The sequence below is a fragment of the Phascolarctos cinereus genome, unplaced genomic scaffold, assembly GCF_003287225.1.
Source record: "Phascolarctos cinereus isolate Bilbo 61053 unplaced genomic scaffold, phaCin_HiC Scaffold_4;HRSCAF=312, whole genome shotgun sequence".
Classification (NCBI taxonomy): domain Eukaryota; kingdom Metazoa; phylum Chordata; class Mammalia; order Diprotodontia; family Phascolarctidae; genus Phascolarctos; species Phascolarctos cinereus.
In genome coordinates this window covers 229,301,875-229,325,959 of record NW_027555847.1, presented here as the reverse complement: position 1 = coordinate 229,325,959, position 24,085 = coordinate 229,301,875, and the positions used below count along the sequence as shown (strand labels likewise).

General features: G+C 42.0%; 1 protein-coding gene across 1 annotated transcript in view; it reads left to right on the top strand.

Annotated features, from left to right (window-relative positions):
- Positions 1-24,085, top strand: part of GABBR2 (gamma-aminobutyric acid type B receptor subunit 2) — an 822,765-nt gene that overhangs the window by 662,965 nt on the left and 135,715 nt on the right. The window contains exon 12 of the mRNA XM_021008593.2: positions 15,115-15,222. Coding sequence (XP_020864252.1) covers positions 15,115-15,222 — 108 coding nt within the window. The remainder of the gene's footprint in view (positions 1-15,114; positions 15,223-24,085) is intronic.

The window sequence follows — 24,085 nt, the reverse complement described above, 5'->3', positions numbered from 1 at the left end:
AATGTAGATTACCCAGCTCTGACTATTTCCCTACAAACCCTAAAAACTGAATTGCAATGCTTTATTTTGTCAAGAACTCCTTTAGAAAATAAATCTGATGTTACATAATGCTAAAGTGTAGTCACTGAGCATGATTGTTTCCATTTTCAGTGATGTTTTTAACTTCAAGGTTTTCTTTCATTTTTCTACAGCCCTAAGTGAGGTTATTATGGTAGTCTGCTCATTTTTTTTCCTGGATGTTTATGCTCAAGTAAATAAAACCAAGGATGGTTATGTATAGCCCATAAAAGAAAGGACATTAAAATCATAATATTGATTTGAGTTTTGAAACTTGAGAAGATAAGGAAAGCAGTGTTTTTCCCATACTGTTTCTGCAAATCAATATATGAACTACTCAGATACTCAAATGCATCTGGGATCTCATTGATTTGGCTATTCCCTCCAATGATACAGATTGCAACCCATCTGTGCCTGCCCATCCTGTAAAACTCTGGCCGATCTCTTCCCATAAGGTGGCCACAGGAAGTCCGCATGCAGCCCTTATAAACAACATTAAAAGGGAAAGGAAAGGAGAACAATGAAATCATTCATCACTATCACATTCTACTCTCTTGATTTTAATGATAGAATCTGTCAGATTCCCATGACCTCTGGCTGCAAGGGTCCTTCTTGCTGCAGCTCAGACATTCCCACAAGAATGCAAAGAGGCTTCAAGGATGCTGCTGTCACTGACCTTGTGACTGAAGGTCATCTCTACCCAAGTCCTTTGTTTTATGCTGCATCTTAAGATATGCAGAAGTTTGCCGCACAGCCCCATCCAAAGGAGAAACACAATCACTTAAGGAAAGGGAACTAGACCCTCCAGAGCTGTACTGCAGCGCCCCCTAGAGGTCTCACCTATCCCCATTGTTTACCTGCCTAACTACTGTTATTTCTTCCACACTGGGACTTTCCTCCATGTCGGTTTTTATATATGCAGATCAGCATAAGAAATTAAATAGGAGGGACAGCTAGGTGATGCAGTGGATAGAGCACCGACCCTGGAGTCAGGAGGATCTGAGTTCAAATGCAGTCTCAAACCAGACACTTAGGACTTACTAGCTGTGTGACCCTGGGCAAGTCACTTTACCCCATTGCCTTGCCAAAAAAAAAAATTAAATAGGAATTTTTGGAGAGTTTTGTGGAAGTTGCAGATGATACGTGAAGGCCAGAAGACAACACGAAAAAGTTTAGAAAAATATGTATAGTATTGTATAATATCAACCCAGATTTTACAATGAAGTGCTATAAACACTCCACAAAAGAAAAGGAAAAAATTCAAACTTCTCTGGTAGGAAAGAAGGATCAAAAAATTTTACACGGATTTCCAGATCACGGGGGCACTGTGCCCCTGTATACATACAGAAATAGCTGTATGTATAGGCAGCTCTACAGCACCTAGGAGGTTCAGTGGATAGAGTGCTGGACCTGCAATCAGGAAGACCTGAGAACGAATCCAGTCTCAGACACGTAGTAGCTGTGTGACCTTGGGCACTTCTTTTTGCCTAATTTTCCTCAACTGTAAAATGGAGATCAGAATAGCCCCTGACTCCCCTGACCCTGGGAAGATCAAATGAGATAATACTTTTAAAGCATTTAGTATAGTATCTGACACGTGGTAGGCTCATAATGAATGCTTGTTTTTTTCCTTCCTTCCTCTCTTTCTTTCTCTGAAATTTGAGGGCTGGTTTTCAAAATACTAGCCCTTAAGCCTAGGCTAGGTCTGTCTTTTTGAGCAGTCTTTGAGAGGGAAAGAATCTGATGTCCTCCTGCAGGTCGCTGGCCATAGCTTCTGCCTTCCTGCTTTATAGACCAATTGTTCAACTTTGATGGTTGTGTTAACAGTCCAAGTTGGAAGAGGCCTTAGAGACCCCTAGTCTAACTTCATGCCTTTCTACAAGATCCCTGACAGATGGTCATCCAGCTTGACTTTTACGGGTTTGTAGATGACACTCGAGTGAAAAGAAAAGCTCATACAGTGAATGAGACCTTTCCTGATTCTCTCCACCCCTAGCTGTTAGAACATTGTCCTCTAAGGATACTTTCCATCTGCTATGTATATATCTTGTATGGGTTATTTATTTACGTTTTATCTACCTCATTGGAATGTAAGCTCCTTGAGCACGGGGGCTGTTTTTGCCTTTCTTGTATCCCAACATTCAGGATGGTGCATGGTACATAGTAAGCACTTTAATAAGCTGCCTATTTAGCTGATTGGTGGCAAAGGTGGGATTCAGAAGGATGTCAAACAGCCTAGAACAATGAACTACATCTACTAAGATGAAATTGACATTCATAGTTCAATGATCTCTGATGATTTGGGGCATGAGTACTCCCTCTACTAATTCAGACCATAATGCCTATAACCTAGAGACTCGACAGTAGTCATACAGTTGGTATCAAAGGCAGGACTCAAACCCAGGTCTTCTTGACCTCAAATCCAGCATTCTATCCACAATGCCAGGCTGCCACTCAAATTTAATCAGGATAAGTGTAGAGTAGATAAGTGTAGAGATCCCTTGCGATCAAACACTCTTCTACACAAAGAGAGGATAAGAGAGGAAATGACTAGAGGACAGTCGCCGTAAAAAGGATCTAGGAAACTATTAGCTCACTGTGATTCAAGAGTGTGACCTGGCAACCGCAAAGGTTAATCTAAGGTTTCATTAATAGAAGGAAGAGGACATACTGGGAGTCCAGATGTCTAGAAGAGGGAAGGTGATAGTTCCACTGTACTCTGCCCTTTGCTGACCACATCTGGAAGATTATGTTCAGTTCTGAACACTGCATTTTAGGAAGGACACTGAAAGCCTAGGCAGGGGTGTTGAACCCGCAGCCTCGAGGCCACATGTGGTCCTCTAGGTCCTCAAGGGTGGCCCTTTGACTGAATCCCAACCTTTTCCTAGAGCACATCAGAGGAGGAGAGTGAGGTTGGGAAAGATTAGTTAACAGGCCACAGCAGGGTTAGTTAAAGGAACTAGAGATGTTTGACTTGGAGAAGAAAACAATCACAGGGGGGATGTGATAGCTGTTTTCAAATACCCAGAGGCCTATAATGTGGAAGAATGATTATACTTACTTTGCATGGCACCAAAGGACAGGCCTGGGATTGGTGGGTGGAAGGTAAAGACAGACAGATTTGAGCTTGGCATAAGGAAAATCTTCCTAACGGTTAGAGCGTCCAAAGGAGGAATGAGCTACCTCATCATTTGTCATCTTCAGGAGGACTGAAGAACAATGGAGGACCGTGAGTGAGGATACAGCTCCATGTACACGTCAAAGACTATGTGATTCTGCATTTGAACACCTCCAGGGAAAGGGAGCTCACTCTTTTGTGAAGCAGCCCACCGCAGTGTTGAAAAGTTTTATTTTTAGGAAGGGAACAAGCATTTATTAAGCGCTTGCTATATGCCAGGCACTGGGCCACGTGCTTAATGAACATTATTGCATTTGATCCAAAGTTCATCTTTATAATCAGTTCAGTTCAATTAAACAAATGTTTATTAAATGCTGCTGTGTCTAAGGCACTACCATGTTAGACATGGGATATTCACATATTTTTCAGAGTCTTTGCTCTCAAGGAGTTTTGGAGATGAAGGTGGATGAGTGCAAAGAGAAAATCCAGGCAGAATGCAAAAGGAAATTTGAGGAGGGAGATATCACTTCAGGTTAGAAAAAGAGGGTCAATTCAAGTCAACAAGCATTTATTAAGCCCCTACTATGTGCCAGGTGTTGTGCTAAGAAGTAGAGAAACAAAAGGTAAAAATCAGTCCCTGCCCTCAAGGAGCTTATAGTCTAATGGGGGAGACAGCTGGTAAACAAGACATATACAGAATAAATTGGAGATAATCTCAGAGGGAGATCAGGGAAGGGTTTATGGAAGAGTTCATATAAGTTGGGCCTTAGAAGAAGGGAGGAACATAAAGAGAAAGAGATAGGGAACAGAGCACCCATTCTAAGGATGGGAATACCATGAGCACAGATGCATTTGATTCAATTCAACAAGCATTTATTAAGTGCCTACTAGGTGTGAGACATTGGCTATACAAAACACAAAACAGCCCCTGCCCCTTAAGGAGCTAGCATCCCATTGGAGGAAACATATCCCCAGATAAGTTGATAGAAAAATATATGCAAAAACATATAAAGTCATTTGAAGAGGATAGAGGTGCTAACAACTGGAGCATCATGGAAGATCTCTTGTAGGAGGTGCCCATTGACCTGAGCCTTGAAGGGAGCTAGGAGTTCTAAGAGGTGGAGATGAGAAGGGAAAGCATTTCCAGGCAGGGGATGTTCCTTTGTGCTGCCTCAGTGCCACGTTTTAATTGTCTGTGCATTGAGATGGGAGAGGAAAAGACAAAAATAAAAGATGGAGGATAGTCCAGTGGAGCCAGAACACAGAAAATCTGAAGGTGAGTTGGATGTTATTAAGCTGGTGGGTTGGAGCCATATTGTGGGGACCTTGAGTACCAGAGTTGGCAGTATACATTTAATTTGGTAGGACACGGGAAACCACCAAAGGTTTTTGGGTGGGGAAGTGACAATCATATTGGTACTTTAGGAAGATGACTTGGATAGAATGAGGGAAATGGTTTGGGGAGCATGGAGGAAGAAATTTCATCCAGGAGTCTATTATAGTCTAGGGTGAAAGAGGTGAAAGCCTGAAGTAGGGTTACCGCAGGGACAGAGCGGAAGGTCTGAATGCAAGAAATATTGTGAAAGTAGAATTGACAGGATGTGGCAACTGAATGTGTAGATGAGGGAAAAGGAAGAGTCAAAGACAACTTTGAGGTTATGAGTTTGGGGAAATCCGGGTAGCTGGAGAAAGATTATGCCATCACCAACAATAAAGAAATTAGAGGTAAGCACAGGCTGGACTGAGGGGACATGTTTTGAACATATGGAATCTGAGTTGCCAGGATGATATCAAGATGAAAAATTCTAACAGGAATTTGGAAATAATGAGACTAGAGTTCTGGGGGAAATGGGGTACAGATTTTCACTTGGGAATCATCTTTATGCCTTAGAAGTGGATGAGACTACCAAGGGAAATTTGATAGAGAAGAGAAGAAAGCCAGAGATAAGAATTTGGAGGACACCTATTTTTAAATGGTACATGGAGGTCTCAACATCCAGGAAAAGAAACTGAGAAGGAACAACCCAATTGGTAGGAGCAAAACCATGAATGTGTAATGTCGTAAAAGCCTAAGAAAAGAACAATACCAAGAAAGTGAGGCTAGAGAATAAAGCAAGGACAAGAACACAGATACGATGATATCTTGGAGGGGAGAGGGGAGCAAGATGGAAGAAAGGTTCTTCTGAGAACAGAGCTAATCTAAGTGTATTTATAGGATAAAAGTAGTGAGCTGGTAGAGAGAGAGATGAAAGATGCACGAGAGAAAGAGGATGATTGATGGAGCAAGGTCACAAAGGATATGAGGGGGGATAAGCTTGAGGGTCCAGGGAGAAGAGTTAGCCTTAACAATGAGTCCTGCCTCATCCTCTAAGCCTGGAAGGAAGAACAAGAGGATAGCGAAGGACACTGAAAGGCTTCCAGAATAAAGGAGGGATGTTGATGGAGTTCCAAGAGACTCAATAAAATACGAAATAAGAATCAGATGCCGAGCAGCTAGGTGGAACAGTGGATAGAGTGCCAGGCCTGGAGTCAGGAAGAGGCATCTTCATGAGTTCAAATCTGCCCTCAGACACTTACTAGCTGTGTGAACCTAGGCAAGTCACCTAACCCTGTTTGTCTCAGGTCCCTCATCTGTAAAATAAGCTGGAGAAGGAAACAGCAAACCACTCCAGAATATCTGCCAAGAAAACTCAAAAAAGTGGGCACAAAGAGTCAGACATGACTGAAACCACTAAATAATAAATAACAACCAAGAGCATTTAACACCTCAGCTCAGCCAGTTTAGGGAATACCAGCCCAGTGACTTGGAATATCTCTGCTTTCTTGATGGCCTATAGACAGCCTAAGATTGGGGAAGAGACTAATGCCCTTGTTAGGGCTGTCGTCAGCAGCTGCTTCTTCCTCCCACAGCACAGCTGCCCAACTCTCCAACTAGGCTAATAATGATCACATTCTGTCATGACCGACCCATCTCTGCAAATTCTAGGTTTCAGAAAGCACAGGCATGGAAACCCACAAAGGACCTCTGGGATATAGACACCACAACCCCCTGGGCACTACTTCCCAAAAGGAGAGCAAATGAAATGCTCCCCATTAGGGGCTATTCCCAGGGGCCCCGATGGCTGGGTTCATAATGCTCAGCTGTGCCCACAACCTCAGCAGATTCCTCCCTTCCCTCATCTCCTCATCTCTGAAACCTACAAAAATCACAGCCGCTTTCCCAAAACACAGACTGGCAGTTTTCTCTGAGGCTGCCAGGCCTAGTACCTTGGCAACAGCAGTCCTGGGAGGAAGTGCTATGTCCATCAGCCATCCTCTTAGCAGCTCTTCTCAGCAGTTACACTCTGACTAGCACCATCCAGAGAGGTTTCCCCAATATCTGTGCGTGCCTCCCATGTGTTTTCTTTTGCCTCCTGGTCCTTACACACTTCTCTTTCCTCCATTATAGTGACAACAGGAAAACTAAGGAAAGGGACAGATTCATGGGGAAAGATGATGAGTTCAAGGTTAGGCATGTTGAGTTTGAGATACCAGTGGGACATCCAGAGGTGGAGAATTCTGTCCAAGAGGCGAACAATAATGTGGAACTAGAGCTCAGGAGAGGGGATGGGGTGGATGTGTGGATCTGTGTAAGCATGACCAGCTGGAGTGCATCCAGAAGAGGGCAACCAGGATGAAGAGGGTTTGTGTCATCTGAGGATTACTGGAAGATGCCTGGTGAAGAGAAGACTTGGGGTGAACGTGATAGCAATTAGGAAATGCTATATGTGCTGCCATAGGGAAGAGCAATTCGACTTGTTTGACTTGGCCCTGAAGAAAGGAGCAAAAGAGAAATGGGTCACAGAGAGGCAGATGTAGGCTTTACATGACAGGAGGTTGGGGAGTATGGAGAAAATCCTAATAATTAGAGCTCTCTTAAAGCAATAATAACAAAAATAACAATAATAATAGCATTTATATATTTTAAGATTTTTTCCCATTTCATTCTCACAACAACCCTGGAGGGTAGGTGTTATTATTATCCAAATTTTACAGATGAGGAAACCAAGACTGAGAGAGGTTAAGGGACTTGCCCAGGGGTCACACAGCTGGTATCTGAGGCTGGATTTGAATTCAGGTCTTCTTGACTCAAGGTCAAGCACTGGTTTCTCTGTGCCACAGTGGTGCAATGGTCTAGAATGGATAGTAAGTTCACTGTCACTGAAAGTCTCCAAGCAAAGACTGAGTGACCATTTGTTGGGGATGTAGTTGAGAGGAATGTCACTTAGAAAGAAATGGATTAGGTGACCTTTGATGTGTGGTGGGTAAAAGATGAAATGACTAAGGAAACACAGGTTTGAACTTCCAAGTATACTGATTTATTAAGCAATGCATGCCAATTGTCTAACAAATCAAGACCAGTAGCCTTCCTCAGCTTTGACACTGGTCCCAGATACAGGGGGGAGACAGACTTTTAAGCATTAAAAACAATTACTCAAATAAGACCAGTTAATTAAAGGGAACAATTAACCTGGATACAACATCAGGTAATCTGATTTCTAATTGGAGAAAAAATTAGGGACTTTCCAATTTGGGAGGGAGAGAGTGAACAAGTGCAATTCCCTGAAAGAAGAAAAAGAGGTGTCCTGCTCCCCCCACCAAGTGTCTGTATACAATCAAAGGAAAATGGAAACAGTAACGGATTGATCAGAATGGGGCCAGTTTTCAGATAAGATGTATGGGTTGCTTGAGGTGCATAATCCTGAGAAAACTCCTTGCATTAATCTTCAGATCTGATCAGGTTTCTGATCAGAATAACCTAAGTGCTTAGTTAAGGGTCTCTAAGCAATAGGTAGAAGTGGTCCAGCTTCCCAGCCACATAGGGCAAGGTTCAAACAAATATAACAAAGTCCTCTCCCAATTCCCACAATTAAATAAAGTTTTCTCACAAGACAAAAATTGGACTAGACCCATAATTGAATAGAAAGGGAACTAAGCTAGCTCCAGAATTGAGTCAAAAGATGGAGTCAGTATGGTTCATTCAATTACCACCACCACTTGCTGCTCCAATCCCAATTCCCTGAATTTCCCGCTTTTGATTCATTGGGGAGTGGCAGTCTACCCTCTCCCCCACCATGGATCACTTGTCTATAAGCCAAATCTATAAGGTTTTTTTCCACATATTCATAATTAAAATTGTATGTCAGGCTGCAGATCAAACTACTTAGAGGTCTCACAATGGACTGACTAATTTTAAGAAAGGAAATTTACATGTCACCAAGGTAACCAGGAAAAGTTAAACATAAACACCATGAAACAAAACGGCAAAGAAATACAATAGTAATCATCAATATTAACTAACATCAAGTCTCCTTGTATCCTAATAACCCACTTCCAGTGTCCATTTATCAGCATATTTTGAGTCCTACATGTCCCATGTAGCTGTCTGGTCCCTGGAAACATTTTTTCTTGGACATTCTGGAATAGGCTTCATCCTCAGGGCAGCTATGAAGGGGGCTCTGCTTCTGGAGCTTCAAATCACTTCTAGCGGTTCCTGGATAATTCTGATAAAATATACTAGTAACAAGACCTAATGCAATTGAGTACAATCTCTTAAATGTGGTTGCTTAATAATTAGTTCGTGCGGAAACCAGTTCAAGCCTTATGGAGCTACTCCTATATGAGAATAACATCAAATCAGGAACCCATAATTCATCAGAGACTTTAGAAAATTTCGGTTTTCATATACCACTTACTGCTTTTCTTTACCTAAAGTCTGATATAAAAATCATAAAAAAAATTCGTGAGGGTTTAACTTGTAAAATGAACTCCTCTGTCTTTAAAATTATCAGACAGATACTTTAAAAATGAGGAAATGATTTCATTTTCTTTACAATTATTTAAAAACAATATCCTAACAAGTTGCTGGAGAATCTAGAGCCAAAAGACTTATGGCTTCTTCTAACTGGCACTGCTAAAGAATATATATTCATCAGCATTACACGGAACCTTTACAAAAACTGACCATGTATTACAGCGCAGAGATATTGCAAACACATGTTAGGAGGAAATAATAAACATATCCTTTAGAGATTATAACATGATAAAAATAGCAATCACTTCAGGAAGCACAAACAAAAAACATACTCAGATAGAGACTTAACAATGAAATCCTAAATAATGAGTGGGTCAAAGAATAAATCATAGAAACGATTGATAATTACGTGAAAGAAAATGGTAAGGATGAAACAATATACCCAAATTCCTGGGATGCAGCTAAGGCCCTCCTCAGGGGAAATTGTAAAAACATTATTCTAAGAAGGAGTCCATAGGCTTCATCATTCTGTCAAAGGGGTGTATGACACACAAAAAAGTGATGCACTCCTGAGCTAGAGTTTAGAAGACAAGTCATTGAATTTTTCCATTAAAAGTGGTTAGAAACTCAGATTGGGCTACACTACACACACACACACACACACACACACACACACAAACCCTAAACCTATTCAACCCATAATACTACTAAAATATTGTATATTGACAATGAAACGTTAGAAAATAACTCTGTTGCAACATTAGTATTAAAACAATATAACTAAACAAGAAAGGTATTATTTATCTCTAATGTTGGTGATTGAGAAAAGGCAGACATAACCAGAGAAGGATAAAAAAAGTAGATGAAGACTTTTGCAAAAATCATGAAAGGGTCTTCTCGGAGTTTAATGTATTTTAAAAATTGCTGTTCATTGCATTTTTTTCACTTCAAAATTTATGACTTCTTATGTGAGGAGGAAAAAAATAGTGGGAGGGAAAGAAGTATTAATTCAGATGCCCCTCACACCGGGTGTCAGATAGTACCATGAGCCCATTACAGCCTTGTCACTTGCCCTCAGGATGACTCGTGAGAGGGAAAGACAGTGAGTAACCAGCATTTTTATGAGGAAAATTTGTGAAAATTCATGAGATCATAGGCATAGAACTGGAAAGGATCTTAGAAGGCCATTGAGTACAACTCCCACATTGTACAGAGGAGAAAACTGTGGCACATAGAGACTGAGTAATTGTCCAGGGTCACACAGGGGGTAAGTACATGATGCGGGATTTGAACCCAAGTCTTCCTGATTCTAAGTCCAGTGCTCTATCCAGCTCAAGAAAGGCCTGTGTACTCATCTTTGCAGCTTCAAAAAAGACCTGCATGTGTCATTAGTTCACAGTTCAAATTGTCTTAGTTCACAGTTCAAATCTTTACTAATCTAACTTTTCTTACAACCTGGTGGTCTAGTAGATGGAGTGGAGGAAGTAAGAAGTATGACTCCAGAAAGCCAGGAAGTCGGAAGTGCCAGCAGTGTGGAGACAAAATCTAGGTTCAAATCCCACCTCAGAGACTTACTAGCTATGTTATCCTGGGCAAGTCCCTTAACCTCTCTCAGCCTCAGTTTCCTCATCTGTAAAATAGGGATAATAATGGCACCTACCTTGCAGGGTATTTGTGAGGTTCAAATGAGATAACATTTATAAAGTACTTTACAAAACTTAAAGTCTCGTATCAACTTACTATTTGTTATTACGTTATTATTATTTGTTATTATATAGACTGAGGGCTTTTCAAGCCCCAACAATTCTTTATTCCTACGCTTCCAACACATCCCCCTCGTATTCTGTCATTTCTTGTGGTAGAGTTGTTTTTCAGCTGTCTCCGACTCCTCGTGACCCCGTTTGAGGTTTTCTTGGCCAAGACACTGGAGTGGTTTGCCGTTTCCTTCGCTAACTCATTTTACAGATGAGGAAACTGAGGCAAACAGGACTAAATGACTTGCCGAGGGTCACACAGCTAGTAAGTGGCTGAGGGCAGATTTGAGCTCAGGAAGATGACTCTTCTTGACTACAGGCCTGGCGCTCTGTGCACTGTGGCGCCACCTAGCGGCCCCATGTTCTGTCATAATTGGATGCAAATAAGAGTAGATCAGGGCTGGCCAGACTGGGCCATGGCTGTGGGTACAGCTGAAGAAGGAGGGATATGTCAGGTCAGGCAGGTAAATGGGTTGAGTATAGAAAGGCATAAGGATAGAAGGGCTGAAAGGACTAAGCAAAAAGTTACAAATCAGGCAAAAATTGTCCGTAACTCCTGTGCCGTAGAATGTGAATTCAGAAGCCAGAGGAGGAGTGAACACAGCCACATAGGACAGCTAGGTGGGGCAGTGGACAGAGTACTGGGCCTGGAGGCAGGAAGATCTGAGTTCAAATCCTGACTCAGATACGTAATAGCAGTGTGACCCTGGGCAAGTCATTTACTTCTGTCTGCCTCAGTTTCCTCATCTGGAAAATGGGGATAATGACAGCACTTACCTCCCAGGGTTGTTGTGAGGATCCGGTGAGATAATAATTATAGGGGCAGCTAGGTGGCACAGTGGATAGAGCTCTGGCCTTAGAGTCAGGAGGACCTGAGTTCAAATCCAACCTCAGACACTTGACACTAACTAGCTGTGTGACCCTGGGCAGATCACTTAAGCCCAATCGCCTCACCAAAAAAAAAGAAGAAAGAAGAGATAATAAGTATAAAGTGCCTAGCACAATGGCTGGCATATAGTAAGCACTAAATAAATGTCAGCTATTGTTATTAGGTAGTCAGGGAAGGCCACGCTCGGCACAAAATCACAGGCAGTGAGGGGAACTCTCAGCAAAGAGTTAAGAGCGTGGATATCCAAGCACAGCCAGAATCACTCAGGAACACTGAAGCTGCTGTCCACAACCTTGTTGTTCAGTTGTTTTTCTGTCATGACTGACTCCTCCTGACCCCATTTGGAATTTTCGTGGCAAAGATACTGGAGTGGTTTGCCATTTCCTTCTCCAGCTCATTTTTACAGAGGAGGAACCTGATGCAAATAGGGTTAAGTGACTTGCCCAGGGTCACACAGCGAATAAGTGTCTCAGGTTAGATTGGAACCCACAGCCTACCTCCATTTAAAGAAATTAACAAGTACTACATAAAAGCCAGCAGCCAGAGTGTTGCTAGAGGACTTTGCTTTGGCGACACACTGGAGTCAGTTCCTATAGCAGGACTGCTAAGCAGATTAATTACAGTCCCAAGGCTTGAACAAGATTGACGAATTTGGGGCATTCCTTTGTCCACAGTGATCTCAGGATTCTATTCCTTCTTACCCATCTGGGTGAATTTATGCGTCTTCCTGGTATCACATATCCCACTGGCTTTGGGACTGAAAAAGGTTACTCTGCCTCTGTATTTCTGGAAGAGCAGAGACCTCTGCTCTCCACCAAAAGCTTCTCTTCTGTGTTTGTCTGAGCCAAAGGAAGAACCTGGGGAATTGGTTTGTGCTGACCAGATCGCTAAAGGAGGTAGCCCTTAATGAAATCCAGCCCCAGAGTCAACAGACAGACTGTGTCTGCAGTACCCATCTACAGGCTCAAAAACAATTGAAGGAGGAAGTCGTTTTTCCCCCTTAAATAATAAGTTCAATCCATCAGTAAGCTTTCATTAAGCACTTACTGTGTGTCAGGCACTGAGCTAGCTAGGTGTTGGAGTTACAAAATACAATAAAGGGAATTATCTCCTTACTGGCAAGCAGCTTACATTATAAAGGAGAGTTTATATTCTGAAAGGGAATTAAATCCCAGAAATCAACTAAAAGCTATAAGAAGAAAGCCGGTTTCAAAAGTCTAAGCAGGGGTGGGGAACCTTCAGGCCTCGAGGCCAGACTTAGATGGATTCAGTCAAAGGGCCATGCTTGAGGACCTAGAGGGCCACACGTGGCCTCGAAGCTGCAGGTTCCCCATCCCTGGTAAGGCATGGGGGGTCCAGAAGTCAGCAAATTAAAGACAGTGACACTGGAGACAAGCTTTGGGGGTGGAGCAGAATGCTATTCTTTCTCTGCCAGGTATAGCCTGACAGCCATAGGGGAAGGCAAGCTGAGGCCCTGCAGACACAGGAACAGGTAGCTCATTTTTGGGGAAGGTACAGAGCTGTTTAAACCTCCTAAGGCTTCTTCCTTATGTATTTGTCTAGGCCTAGGTGAGAGACAGCTAAGTGACACAGTCAGAGCACTGGCCTTGGAGTCAGGAGGACCTGAGTTCAAATGCAGCCTCACACTTACTAGCTGTGTGACCCTGGGCAAATCACTTATAACCCTGTTTGCTTCAGTTCCCTCATCTGTAAAACGAGCTGGAGAAGGACATGGAAAACCACTTCAGTGTCTTTGCCAAGGAAACCCCAGATGGAGTCACAGAGATTCATATATGACTGAAACAACAACATCAGGCCTAGATGAACTTGTCTGCAAGATCTCTAGACTATGCTCTCTAGATTAACCGTGCTTTGGGGGCCACCCTTCAGACCTTACAGGACAGTGTGTTTCTCCCTAGCTGGAGGGCATACGTCTCCTTACCCTGGCCATTACTATGACCAGCTAGCTCCAAGCTCCTCTGCTTCCTGTTCCAAATTTTCAAATACAGAACCAGCCCTGGAGTCAGGAGGACCTGAGTTCAAATCCTGTCTCAGACCAGACACTTGACACATACTAGCTGTGTGACTCTGGGCAACTCACTTAACTCCAAGTGCCTTGCCAAAAAAAAAATCCAAATTTTCGAGCTTTGCCTATCTGACTTCTATGCTTTCTAACTCTGCTCTCGGTCCCTTTCCCCTTGGCTCTCCCAAGCTCCCTGCTCCACTTCTCTGGAGCCCCAGGAACAGTTCTGCACTCCACCCACTTCAAGGTTTCCCGTCTCTGCCCACATCCAGTCCCTTCTAGAACATCTGTTAAGTTTTATACCAATACTTAAGACATACATTTTTGTACTGAAACACAAATAACTCCAAGCTAGGGAGGAGCGGGTGTTTTGTTACATGCTACAAGAGAAAAAAACCATGAGAAAGGACAGAAGGGAGAATTTTCTCCTTTTTGGGCAAGGCAGAATACAATTAATCATAATATCACTGTAATTGTAAAAAAACTAATAAATATTGTAAATTAGTCCTACTAAATCAGATGTGACTAAATTCAAAGGTTCTCTGAGCTGGAAAAGATCTTAGAGATAATCAAGGCCGAATGTTTCATTTTCAGGCAACAAAAGTGACAGTGCCACACAGGGCTAGACCCCAGGTCTCCTGACTCCTGACTTGGTCCTCTTTCCACTACATGGCGCTCATCTTTTTATAGTGTAGAGTCCATGAATTGGAAGAGCATTGGATTTGGTGTTGGAGGTCTTGGGGCTTCAAATCTGCAAACCTCCAGAGGTCTTCAAACCCCAACACTTTCACTTTCTACTTCTGGTACCTCATAGAAGTCTTTTAATCTTTCCTAGCCTCAGTTTCCTCATCTGTAAAAAAAATAAATAAATCAGAGGGTTGTACCTCCAAGACCCATTCCAGATTTAGATCTAAATCTAAATCTTTGGTCTATTGAAGCACAGGGTATCTCCAACCACGAAAAGTAGCAGGTGGGAATTGGATCAAGGAAAAGGCAGAGCCTAGGAGGCACAGGTGAGAAGGGGAAGAGGAGGGGTTCCTATGGCATTCAGGCCTGTAGTTACTTTGGAATTGTCTGAAAAGTTCCTTCTCATGCTGTGAAGAGATAACTGCCTCTAAGGCAGTGAAAGTTCTGACATATACAGATTTGGGGGGCTCACTGTTTTGGTCTTCTCCAAATATGTTTAGAATTAAATGTTTTTCATGCTTGTAGTTTTAAAACATATATCTAAAGGGGAAATTTAAAATGGTTTCAAAAGCCAGAAAATTGAATTTGGTCACAAGATGTCAACAAGCATTTATTAAATATTTGTTATGTGCCAAGCAGTGGGTTCAAAGCAGTGGGGATTCAAAAGAAAGGCAAAAACATCCCCTTCCTTCAAGGAGCTCACATTCTAATGGGGGAGACAAGATGCAAATAACTCTATGCTTATATGCAGTACAGAGAAGAGATGTAAAGTTCTGGCTTCTGGATTTTCAGGTCCGAACCTGGATTCTCACAGTGGGCTACACAACGGCGTTTGGAGCAATGTTTGCCAAAACGTGGAGGGTCCATGCCATCTTCAAAAACGTGAAAATGAAAAAGAAGGTAATTCTCACCTAGTTCTCTGAAACATCAATGACATATTCCACATCCATGTGAACCTAGATTGGGCATTTACCATGGACTGTCCTTTATGACCTTTTAAATTCTCCAAGGAACTGAAGCAAATTACCCAGGTGATGTTAACACCACCTTTATAACTGGGAAATGTAAAAGGCTAGCATCGATGGGCACTGTCTCCCACCGGTATGCATTCAGTGGCCAATACTCATTTTGGGGTGAAAAGGGGTGGGTTTGTGGCTGTGGTACTCATGCCATTTAGTCCTGAGTCAGTCAATCAACAAGCATTTATTAAGTGCTTACTGCATGCATGTCAGGCTCTGTACTAAGTGCCAGGGATATAATGAAAAGCAAAAAATCAGTCCCTACCTTCAAGGAGATCACATTCAAATGGAGGGGCTCACATTCCAAAACAGAGAAGCTCACAGTCCGCACTGCCCAGCCTAGGTACCCTCAATGGTGGATTGATGCCCTTTGATGCCCTTATACACCTGTATTAGATGATCTGACACCCTCCCTTTCTTGTCCCTCTGGTTCCCAACCTATAAAAAAGAGAACACATCTCCAGCCAGGTGGGCAGAGATCCAGGCCAACTGTTTCACTCTCTGCTGACTCTTTGGGATGCCTAGACATGTCGGGGCTCTAAATCCATGCCTGGTGGCCCTATCAGATAAAGTGGCAGCAACTTCTCCCTGAATAGTTAGGGTTGTCTGACGGAGGTCTAAGGGAAGTCTCTTGGCCTGAAAGACTTCAGCGCTAGTCATGAGCTGGCTTTGGAGGGTCTGAAGTTGAAAAAATATTAAAAATACAACAAGTCAGGGACAAGGTTAGGGCTAGAATTGTGGAATTTTCAATGAGTCAGCTGAATATGTGAGTACTTCCTTATGGACCCCATTGGGTAGTGAGGCTTGATAGTTTTCCATAACAAAGGGCATTTGTGGATTAATGGAAGCCCAAGAAGCCAAGGAATGCCCATCCCACTGCACTGAGTACAATGTCCCATCAGCTTCCACTTGTAAATTTGGTTAGTTTACTGTACCTTGTCTAGATGTGCCTCTCACTATCATTTCAATACCAAGAAGGGAGTTGGGGCCAGGAAGGGAAAGAAGGGAAAGCAGAGAATAGATGTATACCTTGAAAGAGACCTGGGGCCTGGCACTTGCTGGCTGTGTGATTTTAGACAAGCCACTTAAGTTCTCTGTTCCCTCATCTGTGAAATGGGGATGATAATACCTCTGGTCCCTACCTCACAAGGTTATTGTGAAGATCAAATTAAATAATCTATGCAGAGCGCTTTGTAAACCTTAAAATGCTATAGAAATGTAGTTATCATTGTTAATACTTATTGTTACCTAGAATGGCCAAGAGCCTTGGGTCAGTCCTGGCCAGTCCAGACCCCAGACCACTTCATAGATGGTAGTATTTCCTGCAAGATGACCTTCAGGACCCACAGGGGTCTTCCTGATCCCTTCTCCCAGTCCCTTTATTTTGTTCTTTATGTTCTTGTCAGTATCATCTTGGTACTATTGTACAATTAAAAGTGCTGCTGAGTCCAAGGAACAGTGTTGCTTTGCCCTCTCCCTCTCCACTAAGAGTCCCCTTTGCTCTGGACCCACATGTCCTTGGGCATGTCTAACACCTGGAAGAAGGACCAGGCTCTCTTTCTCAAACTCTTTGGGTTTTTTATGGCTCCATCCCAGGGCCCTGGAGAAAAATTAATTAAAGCTTAGGTTTGGCTCATGTCTAGAGCTCCTCAAAGGGAATAATAGAAAGGTACTCAGTGTACAATGTAAATCAGGTATGGGACAGGTATTTATTTCCTACTCTCAAAAGAAATGGTTAACATAAAAGTCTTCCAAAAGTGCACATCAACAAGACTTAAGCAATCAATAACAAATAAGTTAAAATACTATTATACTCTCCCAGGAGACTGAGACTTAAACATCAAAACATGAAGCAGTTTCTGGGACTACTTAATAGGCAGTTACATTTCAGCTCAGTTTGCCACTGTCCAAACAAAAGAATTGGACACAACTGAAAAACAACTGAACCACAAAAATAGTTTAGTTTTATAAAATATACCCATTTGCATATGTCCTATTGAAGCCTTTATTTGATGTTAGAGCTAGAAGCAGCCATAGAGATAATCTCATGCAATCCACCCAAAGCATAGATATGACCGCATCACTGCCCTACTCAAGAAATCCCAGTGGCTCTATCTTTTCTCTAAGATCAAACACAAACTTTTCTGTTCGGTTTTTGAAACTCTTCACAGTCCGAATCCATCCTCTCTTTCCAATCTTATTGCATATTGCTTTCCTTCTTGCACATGCCTGAATTAGCATCCCTCATACACAACTCTGTCTCCCTTCTTCTTCATGCCTTTGCACTGGCCCGGAATGAACGTCCTTCTTCTCCCCATAGCTTGATTCAAAGCTCAGATCAATTGCCACTCCCTACACATAGTCTCTCCTGATCCACAATCCAAGCTGCTAGTATTGTCCCCTAGAAATTACTTTCTTTATCTTTTATATTTAATTTTCTATGTATATGTTCCTGACAATAGAAGGGAAGCTACTTCAGGATGAGAACAATTTCATTTTTCTCTGTAGCCTCAATCCCTGGCACAGTACCTGGTACATTAATTAGTATGCACTTAATAAATGAATTAATGAATTTTACAGAGAAGGAAACTGAGTCTAAGAGGATAACCACTTGCCCAAGATAAGAACAAGAGCTAGCATTTATATAGCTCTTTTAGGTTTGCAAAGCACTTTACAAATATTCTATCATTTTATCCCAACAGCTTTGGGAGGTGGATACTAATATTATTCCCATTTTACAAATAAGGAAAATGAGGTTGAGAGAGGCTAAGCGGCTTGCCCAGTATCACACAGCCAGTAAGCATCTGAGACAGGATTCAAATTCAAGTCATCCACTGAGGCCAATACTCTGCCCACTGTGCCAATTAGCTGCCCCCAAGATCATACAGCTTCTAAGCGGTAGAACCAGAACTTTCACCTCCAAACCCAGTGCCCTCTGCTCTGCATCAAGCTTTACCCTCATTTTTAGTTGCCCAGAACAATCTGGAGGAATTCTAAAGGAATAAATTGCTTTCCGAGAGTCTAAACAGCCACTGAACAGCACCTTTGAAATGTTGCCCTCAGGACAGCTAGGTGGCGCAGTAGATAGAGCACCAGCTCTGAATTCAGGAGGACCTGAGTTCAAATCCGACCTCAGACCAAAATACTCACTAGCTGTGTCACCCTGAACAAGTCACTTAACCCCAATTGCCTAAAAAGAAAAATGTTGGCCTCACAGTTCCCCCTCTTGGCTGAGGTGCTACTGGTGTTCGTGGGCACCCATTATTTTGAGTAACGAATAGAAAACTGATCCTTTTCCTTTGGCTCTAAGGGCAGTATGTGAGTGTGCTCCTCCCTTCTTCCCTATCATTATGACACTGTCCATCAGCTGCCTACAAACCCAATAGATTGTCCCTTGGACTCCCCCTTTTTTTACTACAGGTACTGATGCCACCCCTGCTGCTGCCCACTGGCGTCTGTTTTAGCTTCACTTATTCTTCAGGCATTTCTTGAGCGCTGTCTGTGAGCATAACCTTGTACCAGACAATGTCAGGTCCAATAGGGTGGTCATGGAGGGCATCAAGTCACCCCAAATCTCCATACCAATGACAACACAACCCTGATTTTAAAATTCTCATGGGAAATTTCTTCTTGGCTGGTCAAAATTTCCTTACCAGCTTTATCTTTATGGTTATTAGCAATGATATCACTCCTGAACATTACTGATTTTCAGTCTTTCTGGTGTATTATGAAAGAAGTTATTTGGCTAGCCTAGAAAGAAATAATCCTTGACGGAAGAATTTTTTCATATATACTACAACTCTGCCAGCCTTTCCCAAGGGAGCCCTAAATACTTCTAGAAAATGGAACACTCCCCTTCCTGTCAAGCTTGGCCATTCCCATCAAAATCAGTGGAAGCTCTAAGCATGTGCTTGGTCTGGGTCTTCTGTGGCATGGGAGCCACATGGCATTACCTTTCATGAGCATTCTATAAAGACTTTGAGCTCAGCTTACTTTCATAATCCTGAATCTATCATTTCATAAGTGTAAGGAAGTGCTAGTGTGGAAACTCCTTCTACCAGTGTAATTTAGGCAAATCAATTCTAATTTGTAGTCTTAGAAAACTTCCCTGACACTAAGAGATTAAGCCATTTTCCCATGCTCACCAGCTAGTATGTGTCAGAGGCAGGATTTGAACCAAGGTCTTCCTGTATCTGGTAGCCCATGCTGCCTCTCTTGAACTTTTGTATAAAGGAAAGAATTCATCGGTGCTGCATGTTGTATGAAATGACGAAGGCGGGGGGAAAACACCTCATCATAATCCAGTTCAGGACCTTGTTTTCATTATTTTAGTTATACATAGCTGGGTGAGTGGGTTTCTTATGCCACTTAATATACAAATGAAGAAATACTTTTATAACCTTAGTCAAATGATCTATTTTGAATCTTAGCCACAGAGTTTGAAAGATAGTAAATACTCATTAATAGGTAGTTTTTCATTCATTCATTCAAGATACAATTCAAACCAAAGCCCTTAACTAGGAGCCCAGTTCTAATATGGACAAATTTTAAATTTTTCTCTTTTTAAAAAATCCAATTGAGGCTGTGTGATGGTGGTCCTCTGTAATCCCTTCTTTTAGGGAGGCTGAGACTTGTGGACTACTTTAGTTTGGGAGTTCTGAGCTGTAATACATTAAGCCAGTTGAGTGTGTGAACTAAATCTGGCACCAATATAATGAGCCCCTCAGCATGGGAAGCCAGCAAGTTTCCCAAGAAGGTGCAAACTAGCCCAGGTTGGAAAGAAGCAGTTCAAAGCTCCCGTGCCAATCAAATAGTTGGATTTGGCCCATGAATGGGTACTGCACTTTGGGCCTAGATAAGATAGGGAGAACTCAGTCAATAAAATAAAATGAGATAAAATAAAATATTAAAAATCTGATCAAAGGACACAATATGGTGAGGATGGGAGAGGGAAGAAATTAGGATCTTGTCACCCCCAGCTATTACCAGCATCATTTGGACAGTGCATGTCCTAAGCGAAAAAGATTGCTTGTCTAATAGCTCCAAAGTGTTTGCCTTCTGAGAAGAGGTTAAACCACAAGGTAGCACCATGATTCTGGGAGAGACTATAGAGGACCCTATTGGAGAACCGGAGATTCAACTAGAATGTCAAAGTATAGCCCTGATGGCACCCCTGAATCCAATTCCCTTCTAAGGAAAACATTAGCTATTGTGACCACTTCAAGTGTTTTCATCTGTTGCTGTTTGGGTCTTCTGAGTTTTCTGCAAGGTAAAACAAAAAGCATTTATTGGAGAAGGAAGGGAATCACCCACATGGTATCAGCAGCAGGAGCAGTCAAATACTTACCTTTCAAGTAGGAATCAGTTAACCCTTTGTACTTAACCTTGTGCCTGGAAGTAGACACTGAGCACTCTTTCATAATAGGTACTTAATAAATGCTTATTGCTAGATTGATTGAGATTCTTGGGGGCAGCTAGGTGGTACAGTGAATAGAGCTCTGGCCTTGGAGTCAGGGGAAGCTGAGTTCAAATCCAGCCTCAGACACTTAACATTTACTAGCTGTGTGACCCTGGGCAAGTCGCTTAACCCCAATTGCCTCACCAAAAAAGAAAAAAAAAAAAGAGAGAGAGAGATTCTTGCCAGCAATCTCAGGTCCTACAGAAAAACACAGGACATGGATATGAATTCTCTGTACTCCAAAGGTATGGATATTTCTTTTAGATAAGTGTGTTAGGAAATAGGGTATGAAGTGGAAAAAATTAAGGGAATCAATAAATGGTTGTAATTTAGATACAAAGTATTAAAAACTAAGAGAAATGTATTGATGCTATGGGAATTATTTTAAAAGAGAGTTCATACATCACTTGACAGATCGCAAAGCAGACCTGCCCACAACTGAAGCCTGTTATGAGAACAGTGTCAGTCTCATGGTGGGGCCAGAAGCCAGATTTCAAGGGACTAAGACATGAGCAGAAGGCCTGAATTGCTCATAAGCATAACAGGCATAGACAAACCATTAAATCATTAGACACAGATCCTTGATAGATTGATTGGCGTGAAAAAGGAGAGATTATCCTTTGAAACTGGAAAGAAGGAGAGAATGGTGGGATGGTGTTGAGAGGATCTGAAGTATAGGATTGGGGATGAGAGAGAGAGCTTGGGACAGATTGCTCAAATTTTTCATTGGAGTTCCTTCTGCTGAGAGGATATGCTCACATGGCAGCAGAGGATGGCTTGAACAACTTCAGTGATTTATGAAACTCTAGCAACAGGAATATCTGTCCAACAGGGAAAATATATGGTTCCTGTTGGACTATCTTTCTGGACAGGCTGTGAAGTGGGCAACACCATATATTACCAAAGACAGCCCCTGCTGGAACAGTATGACAACTTTCTGAAATCCTAGCAGGTCTTCCTAGTCCTCTCCAGCAAGAGCAAATCTACCAAAAAGTCTGGAGCCTCCAAAAGAGACCGGGGGCAGAGGAGAGGGGGAGGAAGAGAGGAATGTCTTGAAATATAGAAATGGATTCTAGGCACTAGGCCAAAATTTGCTTTGGAATGAGCCAGCGTTGATGGACCAACTCCAGGAGGGACTGACTGGCTGATGCCCTTCAGGATGAACCTGACTGTGCAAAGGTTGCTATGTCCTTGTCAGAGCTGATTCAATAATGATTATGGATCAAGGGCTCACTGCAGCCTCACTTGGCCTAGGTCCAGCCTCCCCTCCTTCTTAATCTATACTCAGAAAACTGGCCACCTCTACCCTATTCTACTAGACCAACCCATGCTGCACTGGAAGGAACCTGACCTCTGATGACCTTCAGGGGACATGAAATAAAAAATAGTAATAATAGACCTTTATATAGCACTTTAAAGCTTGAAAAACACTTTACATACCTTATCTGACTTGATCCCCCCAACAACCCTATGAAGTAGGTACATATTAGAGGAATTACTTTGTTCATTTCACAGATGAGGAAACTGAGTCTCAGAGAGGTTAGAGAATTTTCCCAGGGTTATATAGCTAGTAAGTGTCAAAGGCAAGATTCTACTTCATCCTATCCTCCTCACTAGCTATTGTCCTATGTATTGTCCCTTTAAACTCATCAATCAATTAAGCGATAAGGATTTATTAAGCACAGTACCACATACCTACACTAGTCTAGTCACTGGGGGATACAAGTGAAAAAACATGAAACAATCTTCTAATGAAGCAACCCTTTTGCAATGAGCTTCCATTCTAGTGGGGGAGAGAAGTATTTATGAGGAGTTTCCATTTGATTGGGAAGAGATCATATTATAGGATGTTTCTACTGGCAGAAGGTGAAAAGGGAACCATAGAAAATCAGTGTCATTCTCTAATATAGCAGTTCTCAAACTTTTTGGTGTCAGAACCCCCTTATACTCTTAAATATTGAAGACTCCTCAAAAAAAGGTTTTGTTTGTGTGGGTTATATCTATCAATAGTCGTTACTGTTTGGTCGTTTCAGTCATGTGTGACTCTTCATGATCCCATTTGGGATTTTCTTGGCAAAGATGTTGGAGTGGTTTGCCATTTTCTTCTCCAGCTTATTTCATAAATGAGGAACTGAGCCAAACAGGGTTAAGTGACTTGCCCAGGATCACACAGCTGGTAACTGTATGAGGCTGGATTTGAACTCATAAAGATGTGTCTTCCTAACTCCAAGTCCAGTACTCTATCCTTTGTGCCACCTAACTACCTCAATATTTACTATATTAGAAATTAAAATGTCTTAGAATTATTATGAAGTAGTTTTGACCACATGGTCCCTAAGCCACACTTTGAGAACCACTACTGTAGTAAAAGGTTCCAGAAAACCCAAAGGATTTCTGATATTTAAAGGCAATTATAGCCCACCCTAATTTTTAGATGGACCTATTAAAGAATGAATGAGTTGGACTCATAGGGTTGGAAGTTACTTCCAATATCAGCTAGTCTAATCCCTACCTGAAATGTAAAGCCCTTCTAGAACACCAGACATATGGCCATCTGATTTCGACTTGATTTTTTTTAATGGCAAAAGCCTCCCTACTTTATGAAGCAATCCATTCCATTCTGGGACAATTCTGATTGTTAAGATTTTGCTTTCATTGAACTTAATTTCTTTCTGCAGCTTCTACCCACTACTAGTAGTCTTGCCCACTGTGGACTAAGAGAGCAGGTCGAATCCTTCTCCCACATGACATATCTGCATCTTCCTTCCCCATGCCCCCAACTCCCTCACCTTGCCTGATTTTATCTTCACAAGCCCCAACTCCTCTTACTTTGTGTCCATTGAATTTCTCTTCTTATTTCTTTTCATTTTACTGCTATAGCCAATGGGAAAATGTGTATGGAAAGGCACTAGACAGCATGATGTGGCCAATGGTGCAAGTTGTAGTATACAGTTCACATTCACAACATTGGTCAAGTAACATCTGAAAAAAAAACAAGCACAAGAATTTGATCAGGGTATAGAATGATAGACTTGAAGTCAGAAAGACTTGAGTTCAAATCCTGCCTCAGACACACTAGCAGTGTGTCCCTGAACAAGTCATTTGACCTCTGTCTGCCTCAGTTTCTTCATCTATATAGCAGGGATAATAGTACCTACCTCACATGGTTGTTGTGAGGTTCAAATGAGAGAAAGCATTTAAAGTGCTTCACAAATTTTTAAAGCACTATAAAAGTCAATTATTATTATTGTTATTAATATTATCACTATAATACCTTTCTCAACTA